This window comes from Salvelinus namaycush, chromosome 37 (genome assembly GCF_016432855.1).
Source record: "Salvelinus namaycush isolate Seneca chromosome 37, SaNama_1.0, whole genome shotgun sequence".
Classification (NCBI taxonomy): Eukaryota; Metazoa; Chordata; class Actinopteri; order Salmoniformes; family Salmonidae; genus Salvelinus; species Salvelinus namaycush.
In genome coordinates, this window is record NC_052343.1 from 19,986,651 (window position 1) to 20,007,119 (window position 20,469).

The window sequence follows — 20,469 nt, forward strand, 5'->3', positions numbered from 1 at the left end:
TTAATGTTTGATTTGATTTAGTCCTATTCTTTAACTTTTCTTGGTTGAGATGACGATTTGAATCCAACATATCAATAATTAATTTTTAGACAAATTGGAATTAAAGGCAGACTTATTCAGTGGCACAGATGGAACTATCCAAGTAGAAGATACATCTCCTTCAAATGGTGATATTTGGTTGCGTTGACAACCAAACACAATTCAATGCCCAGTTTGTATAAACATTTATCATTTATATGTTGGATTCATGTCTCCATCTCAGACAAAAATCTAAGTTAAATAATAAGACCTCATCTAATCAAAGTTTAAATAAAGTTTAGTTTGATTTAGTCCTATTCTTTAACCATGATTTTTGGTTGAGATGGAGACGTGAGTCCAACATTTCAATGATTAACTTGAAGATAAAATTTGAACTCAACCAAAGCTTGAAACCCTAGGCCTATATGTATGGTCTATTTTTTGTTGAACCCTGAGTTGAATTGAAACAATAGCTGTAGATTCCATGTCACCATATGTTGACAAACTCAACCAGTTTGTACACAGTGGTTTGTGTGTTACTCAGAAACACATAAGCACATCAACTTGCTTACCTAAATATTCTCATTGCCTACTCACATTTGAAAGATGAATACAAATTCCCAGCTGCTATTCCCTGAAGCTTTCTCAAACAAAGAATGGAGCTTTATCGTTTCTCTTTCAGTTACAGGCCATAGCTCATTTCACCGACCCAGTCTATTTGCGTAATCGGTCACTAAGCAGTTCGTTAAAAATAAATAGGTCTCCTCACCTCCGTATTATATAAAACAAATACATTTTATTTATTTATTAATTCATGTTATTTCATACAAATATGTTACCAGCTTAGTTTTAATTGTGTTATATATCTAAATCTAACATTATAAATAATATAAAACAATATCAGAGAGGGGTTGCCATTACGTCAAAATATTTGATACAACATCCAAAATAAATTCAGGTAGGCCTATGACATTTATGCATTTATTCTTGACAAGATATACCCACCACGTATTACAGCACACTTTTTAACTCAAGTTCATGAGAAAAACTGCAATTTCTCTCTACATAAACACAACAAATAGCAGGCCTCAGTGGTGTGTGTAGCGGAGGGTATGCGCAGGTTTACACCGTACACCCACTTCTTTTTCAGTGGGCATTGCGTGTATTTCTTAATGTTTAGCTTAAATGTTGATAAACTATTATTTCTTCACATTTTAGATGCAGCAATGGCGGTAGGCCTACGTGGGTATGTTCCAAAATGCAATTAGCAGGAAAACACCATTCTAAAATGTGCACAGCATATGTGAGAGGTTTGATGGATGGCGATTGAAATATCCATAAGAAAATTAGATATGAGGGAGATCTAAAGACGCAACAACCTTCATCAGTTTCTAATATGAATAGGATAATGCATTTGGCTGCTAGACAAATAAATACAGTTGAAAGAAAACCAGTAGAACAGGTGAACGCATATGAGGAAGTCTTTATAAAATTATTACCTCCATGTTTCTATGCAATGGTAAGACATGCCTCATAATATGAAGTAAAATGTCCAGGTTTCAAACAATTAAGGAACAGGAAAAATATAGTGATGCTAATGATAGGCCTAACCGTCTTCTGGTAGATGGAAAGGCTTTCCCAAAAACCTTGTCAATTAAATGTTAACTAGCTACAAAGTAGCCAATGTCTACCTGGCAGAATGAAATCATGATTCTTTGCATTAATCCAGTGGCCATTTGTCTTGCAAACTCCATCTCATGTGCTACAGAAACACCACTGACAAAACAACAGTGCTAGGTGCCGTCACACTGGAATTAAAGAGTAACTACACAAAAATAGTTTTATCTTAGATTTTTCCCAGACCTGATGTGGTTTAAGCATTTTTATAGACTTAGAACATCCAATTTGGTTGTTTTTCTATAAAACAAAGTATGATTTTGAAAGTGAAAATCTGAAAAAATACTACTGAAACTTTTGAATTTCTGATTTAGTTGACAGCCTAATTTATCTGTTTCAATAGTACGCCTACTATTCGCCTACTTGCACAGTACAGCTTGGGTTGGCCTGACTGTGAAAGACCAATATGGGATTTATAATTTTAGGTAATACAGATTGAATGTCACTGTTTCTCATAGAATTTTTCACACAGAGCGCATTTCCTTCGCCGGGCAGGCCGTTTGGGACATTTTTGCCAAAATGAATAGTATACCTATTCTTCAGGCACCACTACACCACTGCCTATAGGCAATAATCCTAAAAATATGTAAAACCATACAAACACTGTTCACAGTGAAATGTTGTTAACACACTCTACATATGCACCTATTCTATAGCCAATGTAATACAATAACACAGCCTACCTTTAAAACTATTGGTCTTCTTACAATGAAGGCCTATAAATAGGAAATAGACCAAAACCAAAAAGCACTCTTTCATTCTAAACGGTAAAATTGGAAACGGACATTCTTTCATACGGGTAGGATGTGAAAAAAACGTTGAAATATGTATTCTACAGTATTTTTTGCCTCTTGGTTTGGGGGTTTATCTCCAGAATTCTTTATCTCGGCCTTCTCTGTTCCATTCCGTTGGGCAGAAATCCTGCAATAATAGGCACCGGCCATATGAGGGCAGCAACACTCCACACTATTATCACTAGAGTCATGAAACAAGCCACTAGAGTTGACTCGATGGGTTTACGGTTCAATCTCCAACTTTTGTCCCCATTTAGTTCGTCAAGGCTGAAGTCAACACAGCAGAAATTGATGGGATCCCCCGTCTGCTGAGCCTTTGACTTGCCGAATCGCCGGTATCGTGACATGCCACATCCAACACACAGTCTAAACTCCTGCTGGCCGCCGGTGACTCCGAGGTGTTCGATGAGAACAGGTGAGATGGCTCTGTTGATAGCAGCAGAGAAAAAAGCCCTTCCATTGTTATTGGCGGTATATATAAACACATCGCACTGGAAACCGAAGTTGCTGTCCCAACGAGCCACCAGCGAGGTGGGGAAAAGTCTCTGCACGCTGACGTTGCACTGTGGCAATGGCTGTAACGAAGTGTCTGACGAGGAGGCTTCGCTCTCCTCCACGGATCTCTTCGAGTAGTGCACGTCTACCTCCAAATTGGCCAAGAATCTGTTGGTGGAGTTGATGGGGGGTAACAGGAGGTCCTCGTCGCTCCAGCCGTGGCACCGCTGGAGTAGTCCGGCAACCGTGGTTAGGGCCAGCAGAAAAGTCGGGGAGTTGCTCAGCATGGCATTGGGTGCGTTGCTCCTACTCGCATGATGTTCCTTGGGGATGCAAGGCAACTGACGAGGCGTGTCCGTCGTTAATAAAATGCAGAAAACGGCCGTCTCCAGCGCGTACACAAACATCCATAGTGTGCATCTTCCGTTGCCGGAGAGGACAGTTGGAAACGTCAGTTGCCCGTCACACGCACCGTGCGCGCCCCCTCCCTCGATTTGGTTCCGAAAGTAACTGGCTTCTTGCCAAACTGCTACTGGGCGCTACTTTGCAAGAGATAGGCTGTGGTGTGCTGCGAAGACCCTGGTAGTCTCTCTCTCTCTCGCTCTCTCAGGTGTGTGAGGAAGAAAAGCAGGAGTCGCCCTATCTGGGAACATGCACTGCAACCTTAGCGCCTCTCTTTACTTAATGCGTGACGCGGCTTCAGGGACAGGGTGGGTGGAAGATGCTGTGCGCAAACACAAGGCATTCCCCTCTTCCTCCCTCCCTGTAGGATATCTGCAACCCTGGGACGGATAAGTTATTGTGTAATGTATGATTGTGTCAAAACATATCATCCTTATTGCTTTCTATTTGGCCAACTGAGTCCCTATGCCCAAAGCCTCTAATATGAATTGTGATGCAGAAAAATATGTCTCCTTATGACTCAAATTTGGACTTTGTCAAAAGAGTAAAATGTTCAATGGTGCTAAAGCGGATTCGAGATTCAGCACCATTGAACCGGAAAGCAACCCATGAACTCCACAGTTCAGCACCGCTGGACAATGGACTGGGAGAATTCCCTTCCAGTGTGACATTTCCCATTGGTACAGACCTAGGATCAGTTTCCCCTCCCCTGACCCCATTAATGGGGAAAATGCTAAACTCTCCCAGATCAGCCTCAAGGACCAACTTGTCTTCGCCCCTACTCCAAGAAGCCCTACAAACCAGAAGGCCTTGCTAAGAAGAAGTCCTGAAGGGGAAGGCTCCCATGCTAGACTGTTCAGCCATATTTAAAACAATAAACCTATATTATAGTAAATAATTGGGTATAAATCTGCAAATAAACAACAACAAAAAAATGTTTTAAATCCCGGCCACACCATCAGTGATTCCTGGCCTGTCGCTACCTCATCCTTTCTATGAGAAGGTATAATAATCCCATAATTGGTGCTCATTCAACAGAACCAGTCAATCCATTGATTATCCTCAAATGCCTCTTCAGGGTGAGTCTGTGTGCACACCAGTTGATGGTAATTACACAAGCATAAGATGGCAATGAAATCCCCCTTAGGATGCCAGGAGCAAGGCATATCAAATCAAAGCAGGTGCCGGAGATGAATTGCCTTAAGGGGAAGTAATCAAGTTAGATTCTCTCTCTTTATGATAATGGATTTAGTCTTAATTAATTATATTTCAGCCCCAGTCAGACTGCTTAGAGTGCATGTTTAGATGTGTTACCACCAGCAGACTCAGTAATGCCATTTTTTGGGATCAAATCAAATCAAATTTTATTTGCAACATGCGCCGAATGACCAACTGCAGTTCAATAAATATTTACTAAATAAACTAAAGTTTAAAAAAAGTTATCTAAAAGTAACACAACAAAATGACATAACAATAACGAGGCTATATACAGTTTGTGACAGACAGCCGTTATGGAGTAGCTATGGTGCACTCAAGGGTAGCCAGGCACATCAGTAAACCTCTGTCACTCTCTATAAGCATAGGTAGGGCACCTTGTGAGAATAACTCAGCTGTTCTGTGACACATTGGATTACTTTTTGACTGTATTTGATGTTGGAAAATACAATGAACCTGTCACGACTTCCGCCAAAGTCGGTCCCTCTCCTTGTTCAGGCGGCGTTCGGCGGTCGACGTCACCGGTCTTCTAGCCATTGCCACTCCACCTTTCATTTTCCATTTGTTTTGTCTTGTTTTCCTGCACACCTGGTTTACGTCTCCTCATAATTACTATGTGTATTTAGCCCTCTGTTCCCTCCATGTCCGTGTGGGGTATTGTTTATTGTCGAGGTTGGCACGCTGCCGGCTGGTTAGCGCCAGGTTTTATGTATTACCTGTGTTTTGTGGCAGCCGGTACTTTGTACTTTGTTTGTGGTACTGTGTGCTGTACTACTTGTTTTGGGCATTTGGCATTGGTGACGCTGTTGCGTTCTGGTCTTACTACTTGCCTCAGTAAAGTACTTTGTGTTCACTCATCTCTGCTCTCCTGCGCCTGACTTCTATGCACCAGCTACACCCATCGTTGACAGAACCTCAATGTGTTAGGAACACCTCCGTTTTGTGAGTGGGGAAACCTGATTAGATTTACAGCCACAGTACGGGGACAGAGCTGGCTGCAGTGTTGGCAGGGTTTTTTAATCAAGGTTGTCCGAAACCTCTCCTCTGCCACCATGTAGGCTATTGTTCTGTTCTGTGCCTTCAGGTTTTGTATAGATCTGATTAGATTACGCTCACACACATAGCAGTGTCACAGAGTTCAATGGAAGACGTCCCATGGACGTCTATATCACATGTCTGGCTTGAAGCCTGGCTGAAGAGAAAATAACACATCCTGGCTGCTTGTCTTGTTGCAGTTGACAGTTTCAAAACAGAGAATTTACCCCACAAAACACTTCATAATTTAGACCACAGGTATGCATAAATCACATTCATTGCAGGGTCAAATAAACTAAAGATGATTGTTACGAATTCCCTGCCGGTGACTGTTATCAGCAACTCACAACTCTAAGCTCCACACTCCACTCCCCATCCCCCATGACCGGAGCCTGAGAGTCTAGACTCTAGGGGGTAACAAAAACCTGCCCCTCAAACTATGTCTGACCTGTATGACCTGTGTGACCTGTGCCCTGATAGATCGCTAGGGAGGTTACTAGAGGTCCGGACATCTGCCCATCGTCTTGACTCTGCAGGTTACACTATACTGTCAGTCTCCCTCAAGCAGTGGCAGAGAGCAACATCTGTCTCTGCCCATCAACAACTGGACTCACTCATATCTCTGGACTGGTGGGATGGTGTGGGTGTCCAAAGTGAGTTGTGTGACATTTGTATATTGTTCTTCATAGTTAGTTGCTATGATTGTCTGTTGTATGTCACTCCTCTGAGTTTACTGTGCTGTGTGATACTCTGCAGATGGCATATGCAATCTATACAGTCCTTTCACATTTACTACTGCTATATTCTATATCTATGCATTTGTGCCCTGGTGTATTCATTCGGTATGTGTGTATTAATTACCCCTGTTTCTGTCCATTACAGAACCATTACACTCTAAGAAAAAAATGTGATATCTAGAACCTTAAAGGGTTCTTCGGCTGTCCCCATAGGAAAACCCTTTGAAGAACCCTTTTTGGTTTCAGGTAGAACCATTTTGGGTTCCATGTAGAACCCTTTCTACAGAGGGTTCTACATGGAACCCAAAAAGGTTCTTCCTGGAGCCAATAAGGATTCTACCTGGAACCAAAAGGGTTCTCCTATGGGGACAGCCGAAGAACCCTTTTTTCTAAGAGTGTACCATTTCACTATCTTTCCCACTTTATGTGCATCCCCATATTAATCTTCCTCAGTGTGTTTAAATAAAGTTCCTGTGTGTTAACTCTTAGGCTGCTTTATTCCCCTCTAACCAGGGGACGATGTCAGTGAGTCACAAACCAGTAAAATACTTGGAGCCGGATCACTGTCTTTTACTGATATACACTAATGTCATATGGGATATTCCTTATTCTAACTTCCCTTTAATGTTTAAGCCAGAAAACCACTATCAACGTGAGAGCCCTTTTCAAAAGATAAGAGCCAGGCTTTACAGGGTTAACTGTCACAAGGGTCATCAACTTGGAGAGAGAAAAAAGCAAAACAATAATGACACAGTTTCTCTTTTTATGTTTGTCGGGAATATGTATGACACTTGTATGAATTATATTTCCCTTTGAACTGCTTGAATGGTTTAATTTGCTGTGAAGGACTGCCTCCAGCCTTTTGATGTGAGCACTAGCTGAAGTAAAAGACAGGTCACCTCTGGCCTCAATTTGCACCTGAAAACACCTCTCCTCCTTTATTCCTCCCCTGTTGTTTATTAGGTCCTATTCTGTTCCATCTTTTCCTTGAAAACTCCCACACACACTCCTCCTCCACTACACACACACACACACACACACACACACACACTGCTTGACACACTGATCGAAACACACAATTACAGAGACACTGACACACCAACTCGCCCACACATTCCCAAATACTGGCCCCCTCCAAATATCAAATATGCTCCAGACTGTGCCCGGCGAATGGAGCGAAAATGTAAATTACTTTCTTGTTCGTTAATTATGCTATAAAAATGTAAATTGCTTCAGCGCCAAAAATGCTAATGGGACAGAGATAAGTCTCTCTTGTGCCAAAGGAGAATGTATAAAAGATTAATTTTCTCAAAATGTATCTAAAAAGAGACCTGTTCGTGGCTTCTGGTCTCTCCTCCATCCACTCTCACTGTGCAGGAGCAGACAGGCACTATTTCTCTGTACTATAGGCTCACATAGACAACCTGTTACATTAGATATTGGCTATTGGATAAATTTGTCTTCACATCCTCCGTGCTCTCACTCCTTTTGTGGATCTGAGCCTTGTGACTGAGTCCCTTGATTCTTCTTACTTCTGCTGTTACTTTTCATTCCAACAATGGCAAGGCAAGTCCCCTGACCCATCACCATGGTAACCAGCTGACCTTTACTTATTGGTTGAGATGAGGGACAATTTAGAAGTGGAGAGATTTAGAGAGGAGTTATATTATTAATGTCCATCTGATTCTATCTTTAGGAGAAACGTAAAGTGCCTCTGAGTAGGATGTGTGTTCAGGTTAGGGTTTATGTTAGTTTCTATAGCTACTTGCAAGGCTGGTGCATTGTCTTACATCAGATAGCACGTCGATTCCACCTGCACCGATTGAGGGACGAGCGTCGCGGAGAAGTGACGCCATCTGACGTGAGACAATGTGGCTGGAGTGGTTTTGTGTGTACTCATACAGTGAATGAGAAGTTTGATATGATTACATTTGTATATGCCTTAAAAAACAACAACAGAGACAACACCACTATAAATGAGGGGACTGACACACCAACACACACACACAGACACTCTAACACATACATTATTTTTGTTGTTGTTGTATTGTTTGTTTATCGATGTATTTTACATTTGTGTGACTGTCCTTGTCTATTAGTGTAGCATTGTTTTCTTATTTATCATGTTTTGTGTTTTTTGTGGACCCCAGGAAGAATTGCTGCTGCCCCTGTGAAAGCTAATGGGGATTCAAATAAACAAATCAAATCAAATGGATTACAATATAGATTGAGTGTTGGACAGGCGGACTCAAATGCACCCAACATATATTGTGATTGTGGTGAGTAACAAAATGTTTCGATCTGCAGAGATCAGGGTACACACAATCTTCCCTCCCCCTACCCCCCGTGTCTGTGAGACTGCAGAGGGATCCATAGCAGAGAGGAGCACTAATTAGTAGCATTAACTAACGAGGAGTCCTGTTAGGAGCCGTGCGGGATGGCGGGCGAAGGAAGGAAGGAAGCGTTGTGTTATGTACTGTATGTGGAAGTGCTCATCTCTCTCCCAGGAAACAGAACTATCAGCCTTGATGAGGCAAAGCAGCACAGTTTATTAGACACACAACATCAAGACACTTAATTAAAACAAGACGATGTGAATCTGAACTCCCATGTCAACCTGTTATAATGGCATGGGAAAGATCAGAGGAACGATACCAACTATAATGTCTCTGTGTTTCTTGATAAGGCCCTCTCAGGAGATTCAGTGGTTGTTGTGGGCTGGATGGGTTAGTATGGGGCAATACTGTTTGGGGCAAATTATGGATTTGATTAGAAACTCATGTATTGGCACGTGACGTATAGGCACTAATACCAAACTACTTTTTTGTTAAGTTTGTATCTTGAGTTTATTGTTATGCAGTTTCTTACTACAGTACTATGATGGTTTGTCAGAATGCATACCACTGTTAATGAAAAGTAAGAAACTGTATAACAATGCTTCTGAGAAGTAATCGTTCTCAAAATAGAACTGATCTTGCTGTTCCATCTGACAAATAAGAACACCAGGGTCATAGTTAACACACTTGCTTGAACACCAAGGGAAATGTTACAGTTGACATGGTAATGAGCTTGGATGTCGATGTCCCCGACGTTTCTATGGTCTCTAACTAACAATTCTACTCCTTCTGCCTTTCAGAACCATCCGTCTTCCGTGTTCCTCTTTTTCTATATTTGTCTTCTCTGGGAAAAGATCAATGAAGGACACAGTGCACGGATGTCCGGGCGCCTGCTGAGGGGCTGTCGACGTGAAATAGGCCTTGGAAATAACACCACACTTATCAGACCCTCTGAACAATGGTCACAGGCAGAGGCTGATCAGGCCCTTCCTCATTGGACTCTGGGAGCCAAGATGGTGTGAGATTGCTTCTTGCCTGCGCCGATGCCGCCACTTCTCAGCATGGCTGACGTGGATGTGAATCACATGGCCGTCCCCCAAAAGGTCACCTTTTGATAGGTGGGAACCGACCAGTCCCCCCCACCACCTTCCACCCACAGCATCCTCTCCTCTATCCAGTCACACAGAGGATGAACATTTTCTCTCTGATGCTGTGTGATTGTTTGTCTTCTGGTTCTCTCTGTGTGTGTGTGTGTGTGTGTGTGTGTGTGTGTGTGTGTGTGTGTGTGTGTGTGTGTGTGTGTGTGTGTGTGTGTGTGTGTGTGTGTGTGTGTGTGTGTGTGTGTGTGAACTGTAAGCACCCTCCGAAACATGGCGAGAGGGTGTGATTAACATGTGTTGTTTGTCATGGTTGAGCCTGAGCGGTGGGAGGGAGGAGGGGTGTGGGTGAAGGTGGAGGTGGACTTCTGCTTGCAGAAGAGATGACTTTAGTTTGAAAACAGGCATCAGAGAAAGTGTTTGAACTGACATTCAAAGGCAAAGAGGGAGCTGATCAAATCTGTCAGTCATTAGCTCATCCCAGAGTAATTGTGGATGAATAGATGGCTGTGTTATTTTCCTATATTGGTTTGAGATCTATTACTTAAATTGCAAATTAAAGAAGTGGAATCATGTTGTAACGCTCGTCGGAAGAAGACCAAGGTGCAGCATGCTTCTTTATTAAAAAACCGAACACCAAACAAAACAACAAACGTAACGTCTTGAAGGCTACACAGAGCTAACAAAAACAATATCCCACCACCTAAAGTGGCAAAACAGGCTGCCTAAGTATGATTCCCAATCAGAGACAACGATAGACAGCTGTCCCTGATTGAGAACCATACCCGGCCAAAACATAGAATGACAAATCATAGAAATAAAGATCATAGAATGCCACTCCAAATCACACCCTGACCAAACCAAATAGAGACATAAAAAGGCTCTCAAAGGTCAGGGCGTGACACATGTAATAATTGTGAAACTAAGATGGAGAGGTTGAGAGAAAAATAAATGAAGGGTGAAAGAGTCTTATCCCAACCACTTATTCTGTGTGTCCCCTCCAAACCAAAAACAACCTTCCAACAACCACAATAAAATGACATTCCTGGTTCATTGCAGCCATTGAAAGAACCCACAGTCCTCCTGCTTTGATCTCATATAACCTCCCACACTGTTAAAATTAACTAAGGCAGTGTTTCACATCTACCTTCTACCACATCTACCTTCTCACATGAATATCAGTGTTACCTCTGCTATAACTTACATAGTCCTTGTCACGCATTCTAGTTTCTTTATTTCTATGTTTTCTATTTCTTTGTGTTTGTCCGGGTGTGGTTCTCAATCAGAGGCAGCTGTCTATCGTTGTCTCTGATTGAGAATCATACTTAGGTAGCCTTTTTCCCACCTGTGTTTGTGGGTAGTTGTTTTCTGTATAGTTTTAGTTACCTTACAGAACTGTTCGTTTCTCGCTTTGTTATTTTTGTTCTAGTGTTCAGTTTTAAATAAATATCATGAACACGTACCACGCTGCGCTTTGGTCCACTCCTTCTTCATCAGACGAGCGTGACAGAACTACCCACCACAAGCGGACCAAGCAGCGTGGTAAGGTGGAGCGGGTTCAGGATTCTTGGACTTGGGAGGAAATCCTGGACGGGAAAGGACCTTGGAGGCAGGCTGGGGAATATCGCTGTCCGAAAGAGGAACTGGAAGCAGCTAAAGCTGAGAGGCGACGGTATGAGGAGGCAAGTCTTCGAAGCAGGCACGAGAGGCAGCCCCACAAACATTTTTTGGGGGGGGCACACGGGTTGGCGAGCGGGGCGAGCGGAGTTGGTCACGGTTCCAGTGCCATGTTTTCCGGTTTTACGCACCGTGCCTTCAGTACAAAGTCACAGCCCGGTGCGCGCAGTACATGCTCTCCGTACCTGCCGCGTAAAGAGGGGTATCCAGCCAGGTAGGGTGGTGCCGGCTCAGCGCACCCGGTCTCCAGTGCGCCTCCTCGGCCCGGGTTATCCTGCGCCAGCTCTACGATCCCCTGTTCTCCAGGAGAACCCAGTGCGGCCGCTTCCAGCTTCGCGCACGTGCCGGGCTAAAGTGGGCATGCAGCAAAAAGGAGAGGTGCACGTGTTAAGCACCAGATCTCCAGTGCTCCCCCAAAGCCCGGTTCGACCTGTGCCTGCACTCTGGAGGTGCCGGGCTAAAGTGGGCATTCAGCCGAGAGGAGTGGTGCCAGGGATACGCACCAGATCTCCAGTGCTCCCCCACAGCCCGGCCCATCCAGTGCCTCCTCCAAGGACCAGGCCTCCAGCGACGGTCCCCAGTCCGGAGCCTCCAGCGACGGTCTCCAGTCCGGGGTGCCCAGTCCGGGGCCCGCTACGAGGGTGCCCAGTCCGGGGCACACTACGAGGGTCCCCGCACCAGAGGCGCCACCAAAGTGGGGGGAGCCAGGGGCGGAGGGGGGTATACGTCCCGCACCAGAGCCGCCGCCGTAAAGGAAGCCCACCCGGACCCTCCCCTTTAGAGTCAGGCACCTTTGGGGGGGGTACTGTCACGCCCTGGCCATAGAGAGGCTTTCATTCTCTATTTTGGTTAGGCCAGGGTGTGACTAGGGTGGGCATTATAGTTTCTTTATTTCTATGTTTTCTATTTCTTTGTGTTTGGCCAGGTGTGGTTCTCAATCAGAGGCAGCTGTCTATCATTGTCTCTGATTGAGAATCATACTTAGGTAGCCTTTTTCCCACCTGTGTTTGTGGGTAGTTGTTTTCTGTATAGTTTTAGTTACCTTACAGAACTGTTCGTTTCTCGCTTTGTTATTTTTGTTATTTTTGTTCTAGTGTTCAGTTTTAAATAATTATCATGAACATGTACCATGCTGCGCTTTGGTCCACTCCTTCTTCATCAGACGAGCGTGACAGTCCTGAACATTTTGATTGTAACATTATTTATAATCTCACAATGGGCCTGGCAACTATTGCCAATAACAAGTCCCAAAGTCTACCATATAGGAACAATTTTCATTTCACAGTCTTCTTTAAAATGTTAACAAAATATTGACTGAAAATTATCAGTCAATATTTATGCTATAAACAAATTAAACATGTAAAACTATTTGTTTACATTCAAACACCCTCCAAACCCCAGATCGCAGTTTAAGTGCACTATCTATGGTTTTACTACACAATGATAGTGTTTTGAGTTTTTCTATTTTAACAGTACAGAGTCCAGGAAGATAAATCCCTTGCCCACACAGAGAACTCCCTCACACTGTGATGTGAACTCCCAGGCTGTTTCACCTTGTGTCTTTAGCTAAGGGTCTGTATTGAACCACAACATCAAAGCACATCAATGGAAATTGACATCAGGATTAGTGACACTCAGACAAACCCATGCTATTCTCAATATTCTAAATACAATCCATTGTCTATCTATACAACTCATAGGCAATCCTGTTATAGTTTCATAACAATCCTCCTATTGGCCTCGTTTCTTTGTTTTTAAGATCAGATGATAGAATAGTACTCAATCCACCTTGAATCGAAGGAGAATTTTGACCTTCATGAATGTATCAAGTACATAAGTACTGTACTTATGTGCCCAGTGTCCTGTTCGTTCATTCATTCATCAGTGATCAGCTGAAGGAAGCGTATTCTTTGGCTGTCCAAATAGGATAACCCTTTTTGAATCCAGGTAGAACTGTTTTAGGTCCCATGTAGAACCCTCTTAGGAAAGGGTTTTATATGGAACCCAAAAAAGTTCTACCTAATACCAAAAGAGTTCTACCTGGAACCAAAAAGGGTTCTTCAAAGGGTTATCTTATGGGGACAGCTGAAGAACGCATTAACCCCTACATGTAGAAAATGATATCTCAAATGTATATTTAACCTCTTAATTTAAAATTCATAGTAATTAACAAACAAAAAAACTAAAAACATTCGTGTTTATCAATAAATTACTTTGGAATCCACCCTGTTACAATTCTAAGAGGAAGCTGTCAATAAAGCTTTTAAAAACAAACATGGCGGTGCACATGGAGGAGGTGTGAGCTATGACAACAGGGGGAATACAACGACTTTACGTGCACAAGAACATTTTGAATCTGATATAGATAATGGATTATGATAAAATCCATATCGCTTAACGCAAGGATTTGGAAATTGAACACAGTGAGTAACTTCAAACCCTGTGATCAAAGCTTATTTTTTTTAACAGACGTTCAACAATGCATCTAGCTTACAAATGTCACTAGCTAGCTAATGTGGCTGTCAGTGTCATGTCAAGAATGGAAAGCTCGAGTCGCGATCTAACTTAGCTAGCTAGCTAGCTATGTTTCTTATTAACGGTATTCGTGATTCATTTCTTGAATAACTAACAAGCACATAAAACTATTATCTTACACAAATGCTAATGTGTTTACCCAATGTGAACTTGGAACAACGTGATTTGCATCGCCTGAATCTCTCAAGGTTTATGCAAGGCTCTCCATGGTAAAGATATGGCATTCACAAGGGTCAATGTAACCATATAAACATCTCATTCCCTATCTCTCTCTCCTACACACTCTCATATGCACAGACACAACCTTGTTTATGTCTCTTTCTCTCTATATATCTCTCTCTGCTCTAGCTGGAGGATAGTGTGTTTGTGGCATTGCACTGATGTCCCATAGAGACTATAGAGTAGCTAGGCTACAGCAGAGAAGATGTCTCTATCTATGGTTTGAGTGGGTGTTTAAGGAGAATGAATGCTGCTGACTGGTGAGCGAGCAACACTTACTCTACAGTCTGCAGACAATCATAATTTCAAATGTTTCCATATTATTGACTTGGTCGTGCATGAAAGATACTGACATATACTGTTTGTGCATGCAGTGATTTTTTTTGTCATTTGTTTGTCATATTTGGAGGGACTAAACATTTTGTTGAATTCTCAAACATAGATAGCTTATGTGAAACAACTCCTTCAAGTAATCCATATCAGTAGGCTTACAGATTCATTGAGTGTATCAGTGTGTCGTCACCTGTATAAATATGGATGAGCTAACTACCACTAGGCTATAGGCTCTTTAGAAAAGTTCCCAGGGGGTCAGTCCATAGGCACAGTCCACCAGCTCAGGGATATAGTCTAGCATACTGTATAAAGTGACAACCACTCGCTGTCTTCTATGGCAGTCTTGCAATGATGATTTAGTGACCAGGAAAAGACCATATTACTAGAGGACCCTATTACTAGAGGACCCTATTACTAGAGGACCCTATTACTAGAGGACCCTATTACTAGAAGACCCTATTACTAGAGGACCCTATTACTAGAGGACCCTATTACTAGAGGACCCTATTACTAGAGGACCCTATTACTAGAGGACCCTATTACTAGAGGACCCTATTACTAGAGGCAGGTGTAGGTTGACACGTCTGACCCACTTGTGTTACCAAGGGCCTTGACTTATATGCTGTGTGGGATGGAACACTTCTTGGTAAATATTTTCATGATGTGTCATGTCAGCAGCATCGGTGTCACTTGAGAGTCTATGTGTGTGTACTCTGTTCCCAGGGTTGTTATTATAATAATATAGGCTAAATTTGAATTCAATCACTTTTTGACAGCATCCCTTTTGATTTAAATAACGTTCTATACTTGTTTGCCCGGCATGGAAGAAGTGGATGGGCAGTATCCAGATTTTCATATCGTCCTTCTCTCACCATGGGATATACGTTTATTTTTTAGATATATACAGTACCAGTCAAAAGTTTGGAAACAATTACTCATTCCAGTGTTTCTACATTTTCTACATTGTAGAATAATAGTGAAGACATCAAAACTATGAAATAACACATATGGAATTATGTAGAAACCAAAATAGTGTTAAACAAATCAAAGTATATTTTATATTTGCGATTCTTCAAAGTAGCCACCCTTTGACTTGATGACAGCTTTGCACACTCTTGGCATTGGGGTATGGGGTATGAAAAATGGGTAAACTTTGAGCACATTCGTGTACAAAAGGTCACTTTCTGAGCATTTCTACAATGGGCAAATATGTATGGAAGATTTAGTTGAAATCAAAAGGAGTGCTGTCAAAAACGGATTGAATTCAAATGGATTTACCCTAATAATATCTTCTTGGGTTACCTTGGCGACTGTGTGAATGTGTGTGCCTTTTTTCAGCAAAGTTTTTGCCTTATGTGATCTGATGCCTTCAGGTGTTATTGAACATCTATTACTGTGTTAATGAACAGGTATTACTCAACAACTATTGTTAACCAGAATCAAACTCCAGACTGTTATTTTCATCCTGTTCCTAGCAGCCTATTTTCCTTAAGAATGGGTACGAGCTGACTGAGGCTTTGGCTGCAGCTTCTGTGTGCTCTGCTGTCTTTTCTTGTGAGCAGAGCACTGACTAATAGAACTGTGTCCTTGTGTTGCCTAGGTAACAGAGGCATGCCGATGGCAGCGTACAGAGTGTCTCTCTGCCCGCGTGACAGTGGCCTGTTCAGGTTGGGATTGGGCAGACCCAGGTCCAGGGCTGACCGTGCCCTCATGGCCCCCCTGCCCCCCCTGCCCCACCTCCGCTCCCCCTGCCCCAGAGCCGGGGTTCGGACCCTGTTTAGCGAGACAGGGGTCTGGGACAGGGACTATAAAGCGGACACCAGACGCAGGGTGGAGCAGTGGTGGCACCCCCGTATCATGGAGCAGTGGCAGAGGGATACCCTGGAGGAGGTAGTTGGCAGCAATTCTTAAGTTCTCTCTTTGCTTTATGTTGGCCCTTAGTAGAGACTTCTGGGAAAGATTGTCAGATGAATATTTTAAAACACCCCTGGCTTTAGTTCCAATTATAATCTAGCCTAATATTAAACCATACTCTGGTCATTAAGGATCCTTCAGAATAACCATAGTCATCATGGGACATTAGTACCTGGGCCTATTTCTATGTTTATATGTGTGTGTCTGTCTGGTTGAACCCTGTTTAGTGTTCCCTCTGGGAGGCCTTCTGGTTTGCATAGACTCTAAAACATTCATTAAATTATTCACTTACTGTCTAATATTCTTGACTCATAGGTGTAATATGCTTAGTAATGAAGTAACCTATTCACAGTCTCCTGTTTGTCCGTCTCTGTTTTTAGTTACTGTTGTCACAACCATCAACAGTCCTCCAAGGCAAGTAGTACTGTAGCTGACCCTGACATCCAACCTTGTGTTACGACATTGTTACCACCCCACAATGCGTCATGATTCAGCCCAGGCCTTCCACACAAAAGTATTCAGACCATCAATGAGCTCTTTCAAGATATTTTAAACTGTTGTTTTTGCCTATGTAAAGGTTGTTTAGTCAGTCTGAGCTCATTGAGTTATTCAGGCCCCTCTTGGCCTTGGGTGATTCATACAGAGTGAAGTCCCAAATGGCAACCTATTTCCTATTTATTGCACAGGTTGACATTTATTGTCATGAGTTTTGTCATGGAGGCAGAACTGAGCGATTGCCCCTTAGATGGGCCAGCTGCAAAGTCAAAATTGGCTATTTTGTAAAAATGTATGAAAACCAAAATGTGCTTTTCAACTCAAATTTTATTTGTCACATACACATGGTTAGCAGATGTTAATGCGAGTGTAGCGAAACGCTTGTGCTTCTAGTTCCGACAATGCAGTAATAACCAACGATAACCAACAATTTCACAACAACTACCTTATACACACAAGTGTAAAGGGATGAAGAATATGTACATAAAAATATATGAATGAGTGATGGTACAGAACAGCATAGGCAAGATGCAGTAGATGGTATAGAGTACAGTATATACATATGAGATGAGTAATGTAGGGTATGTAAACATTGTATTAAGTGGCATTGTTTAAAGTGGCTAGTGATACATTTTTTACATCATTTTTTCCATTATTAAAGTGGCTGGAGTTGAGTCAGTATGTTGGCAGCAGCCACTCAATGTTAGTGGTGGCTGTTTAACAGTCTGATGGCCTTGAGATAGAAGCTGTTTTTCAGTCTCTCGGTCCCTGCTTTGATGCACCTGTACTGACCTCGCCTTCTGGATGATAGCGGGGTGAACAGGCAGTGGCTCGGGTGGTTGTTGTCCTTGATGATCTTTATGGCCTTCTTGTGACATCGGGTGGTGTAGGTGTCCTGGAGGGCAGGTAGTTTGCTCTCGGTGATGCGTTGTGCAGACCTCACAACCCTCTGGAGAGCCTTACGTTTGTGGGCGGAGCAGTTGCCGTACCAGGCAGCCCAACAGGATGCTCTCGATTGTGCATCTGTAGAAGTTTGTGAGGGTTTTAGGTGACAAGCCGAATTTCTTCAGCCTCCTGAGGTTGAAGAGGCGCTGCTGCGCCGCCTTCACCACGCTGTCTGTGTGGGTGGACCAATTCAGTTGGTCCGTGATGTGTACGCCGAGGAACTTAAAACTTACTACCCTTTTTGGTCCTAGTTTAGGGTTAGGCATTAGGATTAGCCGTGTGGGTGAGGTTAGGGTAAAGATTAAGTTTAAAATCAGATTTTATTACTTTGTGTGGCTGTGCCAGCTAGTTACCACTATGCAGAGCTGCCTCCAGAACAAGATTCATGACGAAAAACGCAGTACTTTTGACCATGGACCGTAGGAAATAGGGTGCCATTCAGGACGCAGGCTGTGTGTAGTCCAGATAGCCCCTCACTCTGCCATCTCACTCTGCCATCTATCTGGCCTGGCTGGCCTTTCTCAAAGACACTGGGAATCATTAAAGAACTGCTGCCTCACACACTCTGGAAACCTGCTGCAGCTGCACTCAGACATACAGACTAGGGTTACAAAGGGTCGGAAACTTTCTGGGAAATTTCCAGAAATTTTCCATGGGAAGTTAAGCCCGGGAATTTTGCTTAAATTCATTAAAAAAAGTTAGCTTATAACAGTGAACTTTTTTTTGTGGGATACACATAAGGCAATTCTAGGTCTTGTGGCATATTTTGGTTAAACTATCCCCAATTCAATGGAATTGCAACCCTCTACATGCACAGTGCACTCTTCTATCACATGTACAGACGTGGCCAAAGGTTTTGAGAATGACACCAATATTAATTTTCACAAAGTCTGCTGCCTCAGTTTGTATGATGGCAATTTGCATATACTCCAGAATGTTATGAAGAGTGATCAGATGAATTGCAATTAATTGCAAAGTCCCTCTTTGCCATGCAAATTAACTGAATCCCCCAAAAAACATTTCCACTGCATTTCAGCCCTGCCACAAAAGGACCAGCTAACATCATGTCAGTGATTCTCTCGTTAACACAGGAGTGAGTGTTGACGAGGACAAGGCTGGAGATCACTCTGTCATGCTGATTGAGTTCGAATAACAGACTGGAAGCTTCAAAAGGAGTGTGGTGCTTGGAATAATTGTTCTTCCTCTGTCAGTCATGGTTACCTGCAAGGAAACACGTGCCGTCATCATTGCTTTGCACAAAAGGGCTTCACAGGCAAGGATATTGCTGCCAGTAAGATTGCACCTAAATCAACCATTTATCGGATCATCAAGAACTTCAAGGAGAGCGGTTCAATTGTTGTGAAGAAGGCTTCAGGGCGCCCAAGAAAGTCCAGCAAGCGCCACGACTGTCTCCTAAAGTTGATTCAGCTGCGGGATCGGGGCACCACCAGTACAGAGCACCACCAATCTAACTGCTTAACTATTTAACTGTACATGGAATTGTATTTGTTTTTTTTTTACAATTTTTTTCCTAATCGTTACACGAGACTGCCACGGGCACCATCTGATGTGTGGAGACATTTCACTGCAGCTAATGTAGAAGGAAAAGCTGTGTACATATGCAAATACTGTGCAAATCCTATGTGAAGAATGCAACAAAGATGCAGAATCATCTGGCCAAGTGCATAAAGTTCCCTCAGCACTCACAACAAGCAATCTCTGACAAAAGTCCATCTACTTCTATTCGAGGTGAAAATGATGAATCGTACACCTTATCGATAGCAACAGCTCATGGTCCTCCTGGAATTAGATATTTTTTTGACTCAATGGAGGAACGTAGTCAGAGAAATGCTGATGAATTTCTTGCTCAAGCTGTGTATGCAACTGGTTCACCGCTGATGCTCACAGGCAATGTGTATTGGAAGAGATTTCTGAAAGGTCTTCACCCAGCATACACCCCTCCAACCAGACATGCTTTATATACTCATTTTCTGGATGCAGAGTTCAACAGAGTTCAAGTGAATGTCAAGCAAATCATAGAGAAAGCAGACTATTGCAATCATCTCTGATGGGTGGTCGACTGTTCGTGGGTAAGGAATAATTAACTACATCATCTCCACCTTTCAACCAGTATTCTACAAGATAAAAAAAAAAATTAAAACTGAGTTTAAATGTATTTGGCTAAGGTGTATGTAAACTTCTGACTTCAACTGTACATGAAGCTATACGCCAATCACATGTTGCCAGACACAGATTTGTAGGGCTAGTTCCTGTCAAACAGTTTCTATAATTATTGATGGTGAGGCTCTCACGAGCCTCGTGAAGTCTGTTTCCCTGAGCATGTGTTTGTTGTCTCCCCCAGAGTTCCCGTAGGAAGAAGTTTTATGTCCTGTCTATGTTCCCGTACCCCTCCGGCCGTTTCCACATGGGCCATGTACGGGTCTACACCATCAGTGACACCATCGGACACTTCCAGAGGATGAGGGGCCACCAGGTAATAGTAATATATACCATTTAGGAGACGCTTTTATCCAAAGCGACTGGC

The 20,469-nt window shown here is 42.8% G+C and overlaps 1 protein-coding gene and 1 pseudogene across 1 annotated transcript; one reads left to right on the top strand and one right to left on the bottom strand.

The window, feature by feature from the left end:
• Positions 1–2,575: 2,575 nt before the first annotated feature.
• On the bottom strand, positions 2,576–3,391 carry LOC120030896 (transmembrane protein 158-like). Its single transcript, XM_038976407.1, has one exon. The coding sequence runs from the start codon at positions 3,389–3,391 to the stop codon at positions 2,576–2,578; it is 816 nt and encodes a 271-aa protein (XP_038832335.1).
• Positions 3,392–13,765: 10,374 nt separating this feature from the next.
• LOC120030897 overlaps positions 13,766–20,469 on the top strand; it is a 32,510-nt pseudogene continuing 25,806 nt past the window's right edge.

What these genes read in the sequence shown, in the direction of transcription:
- LOC120030896 (XM_038976407.1), bottom strand. Translation starts at nt 3,391, where the DNA reads ATGTTTGTGTACGCGCTGGAGACGGCCGTTTTCTGCATTTTATTAACG.